Genomic DNA, 6,845 nt, shown 5'->3' on the forward strand with positions numbered 1-6,845 from the left:
GAGTCCGTGAAGGAATGTGTAAGAAGACACCATGCTGGCTTTCCAGGGGAAGCGTCTTTCCTGAGCTGTGTCGCTAGGCAACCCCAGGTACGGCCTCGGCCCATCCTCCTGGGAACTGATTAATGCTGCGAGAACCCCATAAATGGGCCGGGACAACCTGCGAACGTGGGGTACCGACTTTCTGTGGCGCTGTCCCTTGCCCTCCAGCCTCCCTCTGGGTCCTGACGGTGCCATTTCAAAGCGCCCAATGGTCATCCCTGGGAGGGGCTCCAGGGTCAGGCTTAGTGAGCCAGGACTGCTGAGGGCGCTGCCTTGGGAAGGCCACGTCACTCCTGAGTTTCCAAACCGCCGACAGCCACGCGCGTCGGGGCCACATCCGAGTCTCAAGGGCCTGTCGCGACATCACTGACCGCCCTCGACCCGATCGCGCCCGGGAAGGGGGAGAGGGTCGCGACCCGCCCTTTGGGACCCGAGCGCGGCGTCGCGCGCAGGGTCCGCCTCGCGGCCCCGCCCCCCCACTTCCGGACGGGCCGCGGTCACGTGCGCTGACCCAGCCCCGCAGGCGCGGCTCGTCTCCTCTCGCGTCGGGCTTCCCTTCCGCCGGAAGTGGGGCGACTTTCCCTTTCCGGCTACGGGTCCCCGAGCGGAGGGGGAGGCCGGACTGGGGAGCCGAGCGGTGGCGGCGGCGGGGGTGGTCATGGCGGAGCTGGTGCAGGGGCAGAGCGCTCCGGTGGGGATGAAGACTGAGGGCTTCGTGGACACCCTGCACCGGCCCCGGCAGGTACGGGCGCGGCCGGCTGGCGGGAGCATGGGGACCCGAGGCCGGGCCGGGCCGGGCCCGATGGGGAGGAGGGGGCCGGGCCTGGGCCGGGCGGGAGCTCGGACCGCCGCCGCAGTCGGGCTTGGCCGTTCCTTGGGGCTCCTGCAGCCGGGAGGAGCCGAGGGATCAGGCGCCACCGCGAGGCGCAGGCCCAGCCTGTCGGGCGGGTCTCCCAGGTGCCTGCAGCCGCTGGGGTAGGGTTTTCCCAGGACGCCTGGCCCCGTCGCGCGAGGCCGGGGCTGGACCTCCAGGGCGGCTAGCGTGGGGCTCTGCGGCTCGCGAGGGGAGGGGGCTTGGGGGGCTCACGGTGAGGACCCTGTTACCGACGGGAGGCGGCTGTCTCAGGCCCAGTAGATTCTCCAAACTTAGAAAACATCGTTTTCGGACTTGCTATATTTCAAGGGTGGAGTGGAAGAAATTCCAGGGCGTTTTACTTTGGGGGGTGCTCTTGGAGAGGGAAGAGAGGAAAATGTTAAACAGGTTGTGGGTGGCCCACAAGACGTAGACATGTTTTATGGGCAACAGTGTTTCCTCTCTCAGCGAGAATGTGATATGGACTCATTCCAACAGGGAAACTTGACCATCTGACATCGTCGTGCATTTTGTCAGAGTTAAATAAACTGATTTTTAAGCGGTTGCAGGGGTCCCTGGAGAATACATATGGGACCTGCCAGAAATACTCTTTGGCTTCTGGCACGGGACATACCCTTGTATTGTGCGTAAAACTTACTGACAAGTTAGCTGTAACACTTAAACTTCTGCTGAGTGTCTTATATTCATCATCTCTCCCTATTTAATTGTAGGCATACTAACTGATACTGTAAAAGTTGGGCTATAACTAATTACTGCTTGATTCCTAACAGAAAGCCACAGGACTCATTGTATTAGAAGATCCACTTGGTCGCTTGAAGATGTGGTCTTTCCATCTTTTTCCAGTATTCCAAGGGAGGGAACCCTACCTGTTTCCCCGATACTGACTTTTCATGTTAACACTGATGCTCCTATAGACATTATATTGGATCCCAGAACTTTCCAAACCTGTGGTTCCACCTAGAGTTTTATCTGATGACTTGTTACTTACTGCCTAGGCACCAACCAGCACAGTAGTGAGTATCCATCTTACTTAGACTTCAGAGCCAGCCAGTGGCTGTAATGGATGAACATGCCACCCAGCTCCCCTTCCACCACTCTGCTTGCCGGCGTGTCACCCTGCTCTCCTCTGCAGTACAGGGTCCTGAACCTCCTTTCTCACTGGCTACTAATATATAATGGCTTTCAATCTGTGCTGATACGTGACAATCACCTTGTTGGCCTCCTGTATCCAGGAAGAATTATAGTCACTGCCCTAACAAGCTCAGATCCTCAGTTTGCAGAAGGCCTGTAGTTGAACATAAAGTGAATTTTGAACCATTGAGAAGACTTTCTGCTTCTCTTGAGCCAGTGGTTGAACTCATATTCTTGGACAACCTGCTCAAGAGGGAGGGAGACCCTCTGTTAAATGCTGACCTAATGTGGATTGTTGAAGCAGTGGTGTGTGCTACTAGCAGAGAGAACTTCATTGGAAATGTTCCCAGCTCTGAAATGGCACCATTGACGGGAGCAGTAATAAGCCCAATGGAGACACTGCTGTGAGTGTGTTACTTCTGAATATTAACAGCTGGAGGTCGATACTATCTCCAAGGATTTGATGGCCTTTAAAAACTAAAGAAAAATAACAGGTTTGTGGGTAATTTTAGGTTTATTTATAGATGTGCATTGGGCAAGAATGGAATGTTAGAAATCTAAACTATTGTATGCTTATAGTAAAGCTTATCTCAAAGGATCTCATATTATTTGGGCATTTGGATGATGGCGGTTCTACTCCATTGTATGCACAGTGTGTTGCAGAGATGTGATTTTTCCCACCAGTAACTGGAAGTAAGAGACAGTGTATTTGTTTATTTAAATGATTGCAAAGCTTTTTGCCCTCTTATGTGTCCTCATAAACATCAGCCACGGTTTGTGAGGCCCTCCTAAGTGTGACAGAAAGCAGGAAGCTGCTTGGTGCTCAGTTTACCTGGAAGATCATCATGTCGGAGTTGACCCTGCTGGGATTTGAACCTGCAGTTTCTGTTAAGTCTGGTCCTTAGAGTCCAGCACTTAATCCACTCAGCTTCCCTCCCAGCATCTAGAAGTCTCTTTGTATAACCTTTGGAGTTTTTCCAACAAAGGGAACCAGTTGCTGCTGTTCGTTCACTCCAAGCATGGTATTCCTAGATTGAAAGGGAGTCGCTGAAGATGTCATACGAAATTAAAACTCTTCCCCAGCAGTGTGAAGCCCAGTGAGTTCATAGTGTTGGCACAAGTGGATTAATAACCACCGTTCTGTAGGGAAATACACAGGTGTAGAGATGTGGTCCGGTTTAGTCCCTTTGATGAAGATCTGAAACTGCTGGGTGTTAAAAAACCACCCAGCTCAGTTCTCCCAAGTCACTGGCAGCTGGCACAAACAAAGTACTGTTTCTTTAACTGTTTAGAAAGGGCAGGATCCTAGTAAGGGTCGGATGTGAACTCAAAGCCAGGGTAGGTCACCCTGTTCTGTGACTACACTGCATCCCTATCCTGACTGTCTAGGTTAGAAGGGGATCTCATGGAGATAATGGATGAATAGATACAAGTTGGTTTTGTTGAGTTTTTCTAAAAATATAAACATGTTTCCAGAAAGCCCATACAGATTTCCAGCAGCCTTCCACATGCTGAACCAGCTGCCTGGTGGTCATCAGCTACTGTGTTTCCCTGAAAATAAGACCTACCATGATTTTCGGGGTGCTTGTAATGTAAGCCCTACCCCAAAATAAGCCCCAGTTAAGATCGTCAGCCAGACATGACTGTATTTGAATAAATGTAGATTTTTGTACATGAATAAATGAATAAAATGGATCTTTTGGAGCAAAAATTAATATAAGACCCAGTCTTATTTTCGGGGAAGCACAGTAAATGGAAGAAATTCTCTGGCCAAACTGCTAATGCCTTTTAGGATGTCAAGCTCCTGTTTTCATGTAGACCCAGCCTCTCCTTTGCATAACTGGAGTATTCTGTCCGCATAAACAGTATGATTGGTGCCTCATGGAGTTGGGCATTGCGGTGATTCTGTACCCAAATGGTTGTGACCAGGCCATTGTGGAATCAGTAAGAAGTAACCATAGAACCTATTTGCCAGCACTATTGATTAGCGTGGGGCCTCAGAAGTTGCACAGCCCTCCAGATAACGCCTCTCACTGCTGCTGTTCCACAGATGGAGTCTGAGCAGTCGATGACTGGGCGTGTGTGCTATATACAAGCACCAACTCTCCTTGAGAGAATGTGCATCCACCATGAAAAGAACAAGCCTCTGTCCATTGGCCATTGGGTACTCACTGAGAGATACCCCGTTGGCTTACTTAATATATGGTGTTTCTGACTCATGGCAAAGTCAAGTGTGCTGAACGCTCAACCCGTTTAAGTTACATCCACTGTGACTCTCATACATGCCCAATGGTTGAGAAGCTCAAGGCATTTCACTAGGAACTTACTCCTGTGTGTACATTTATTTTAGTTTTCTCAGACACTTGAAGAAAGCCAATGTATTGAAGAAGCCTGTGGGCTTCTCCTGTATCTGGTAGGACCCATCAGAGACCCTGCAAAGAGCAAGTCCTTGTTAAAGGGTTTGCGATGTGACTGAACCCACGTGGGCCACTGAACTTGAATGGAAGCACTGAACTTCATATTTGGTATTGCAAGGTAGACACTAAAGGAACAATATGTGTGCCTCTGAGGCTTTCCTCATTTTCAGCTGAGACTTTATCTTTCTTTTAAAACCTGATAGCCCTTGGGCTGGCCGAGTGGCTCAGTTGGTTAAGAGCTCACTCAAGAGTGTGAGCTCTGAGCAACAGCAGTTCGATTCCCAGCCCAAGCTGAGCTGCCGCTCAGCTGCCAACAGGTGGCAGGATGGCTCAGCTAAAAAAAGACAAAATCTGATAGCCCATGTGTATCTTCAAACTTTGGTTTTCTCTGAAGTCCCAATTATTTGTAGATGCAAAATTGCCTAGACCAGATCTTTCAAGTGGAGGCCAATGGGCTGGGGAAGGCGCACAGTGGGCCTGCAGTCATGCTTGGTGTGACCCACACAGTGCCAACACTTAGAAACTAGGATGATTTCACAGCTTCTCTGGAAAAGGTCTGCCCACACTGCCCCCACGTTCTGCAGAGGTAACACTAGGCAGGAGTGGGGAGCAGCTGCCTTCTCAGCAGGGCAGTGACTCTCCGGGTTGCCGTCATTCCCACCACTTTGTTCTTGTCTTACATTGCCCGTTGGGATGCCTAGTCAATAGCCTTTTTTTCTCATCCTTTTTCCAACTATGAGCCCATTATCTCTGGATTTTATTTGAAATTTGTGATGGAAAGAGCTCTGGAAGGAGAGTTAGGAGATCTGAGTCCCCTACAAGCTGCCGCATGACCTTGAGCTAGGCTGGCCTTTCCCAGCATTTAGTCTATGGGCTGTTAATATATCTACCATGGAAAGGGGCTCACGGACAGATAAGTTTGGGGAATACAGGGTTAAATAGAGGTGAATTGGCTTCTTTACTGTAAGATTTCTCAGAACCTTTCATATGCTTACCTGCATTAAGTCCTACTAAGGTTTGGGAGATGCGCTGTAAATATCCTGAACTTAGGTCATTTCATACCCTCTTCATGAAACCAAATCACATTCTGTGGCTCAAACTTCAGGTAATCTTGAAATAGAAAATCTCAATGGCTCCTTCAAACCCACAAACATTCAGAGCTTTCATCCAGCTGGATCTGGAAAACAATTTTGGCTGTTGTTTTGTGTCTTTTGCTTTATAGTGTGTTATATATCGAGTCCTCAAGTAACGTCTTTTGTTCAATATTTCGTTATAACGTTGATGAGATGCCACAGGAACAGAACCCTTACTTATATCAATTAGCCTCTGGTAAAATAGGCTTCTTTATGTGTTGTTTTGCTACAGTCCCAAGAACCTATTGACGATGTTAAGTCAGGACTCACGTATTGGGTGTCTGTTCAAACGCCCCTTCCTAGCTTCTCTGCGCAATCCTATTTCTCGGGTACGAATCATGCCTTTTGAAAATGTTTTGCATTAGGAGTTTTATAATAAGACACTTGGGAAAGAATAGCCTACACTACTATTGGAGGCATGAGTTGCACAGTTATCCTAACACCAGATGGTGACGAATCCCTTGCAAGACTGGGCAGCATCACTGGCAGTTGTGAGTCCACATTACCTGCCATTATTTGAGGATCTGCCGAGTCCGAGGCGTCTGCTGGATGCTGGGCCAGTGCAAAGATAAGTAAGACGAGGTCACAGCTGGTTTTATCTTATTGGGGATTAGAGCCTCACAACAGCCAGGTTCAATATTCAGGACCAGGGTAATACTTCTCATTTTATATTTGAAAATATTGAGCCGAAGGGAGATAGAGCAGTTTTCTCAGAGGCACACAAATAGTTACTATGTGCAGTAGTTCTTGGACCTGTGTCTTCTGCATCCTGAGAAGGCCGTGGACCCTTCACAGAGGTAGTTGGGTAGTTTTCCATCCCCGGCACCTGCTATGAAATCTTTGAACAGAACTCTGAAGGGATGCTGGTGGAATTTGACGGAAAGTAGTTCGATGGAACATAGTGGAGAAAACTAGTGGACCTGCCATCTAGTAGGGCCTTTGGTGGGGGGACCCAGCTGGAGCGTTGTTCAGCTTAGAGCCTCATCTTAGCATACTGCCTACAGGTCGGCTTCTCTGTGTCCACTTTAAATTTAGCAAACGTTTAATGACTACCTTCTGTGTGCCAAGCACTTCACTATGTATGCGTTAGGGAAGTTCTTTAACTTTTGGAACATGGACCTTTTTTTTTTTTTTAAGATTTTTTTTTTTATTGGGGAATTGGGGGATGGGAACAGTGCTGGGGAATTAGGGGAAGGGGAACAGACAAGTTGCTGTCGTTTTGTTCTTCAGTCTAGTTGTGGAGGACGTTGC

General features: G+C 48.8%; 1 protein-coding gene across 5 annotated transcripts in view; it reads left to right on the top strand.

Annotated features, from left to right (window-relative positions):
• Positions 1–621: 621 nt before the first annotated feature.
• FUBP3 (far upstream element binding protein 3) overlaps positions 622–6,845 on the top strand; it is a 51,493-nt gene continuing 45,269 nt past the window's right edge. For 4 of the 5 annotated variants that reach the window (XM_019638421.1, XM_019638437.1, XM_019638445.1 and 1 more), the window contains exon 1: positions 622–781. In XM_019638421.1, coding sequence (XP_019493966.1) covers positions 698–781 — 84 coding nt within the window. In that variant the 5' untranslated portion in view covers positions 622–697. Of the gene's footprint in view, positions 782–1,683; positions 2,539–6,845 lie in introns of all 5 variants that reach the window. The other variant, XM_019638453.1, reaches the window with a different exon arrangement.

Source organism: Hipposideros armiger, unplaced genomic scaffold (assembly GCF_001890085.2).
Source record: "Hipposideros armiger isolate ML-2016 unplaced genomic scaffold, ASM189008v1 scaffold_3, whole genome shotgun sequence".
Classification (NCBI taxonomy): domain Eukaryota; kingdom Metazoa; phylum Chordata; class Mammalia; order Chiroptera; family Hipposideridae; genus Hipposideros; species Hipposideros armiger.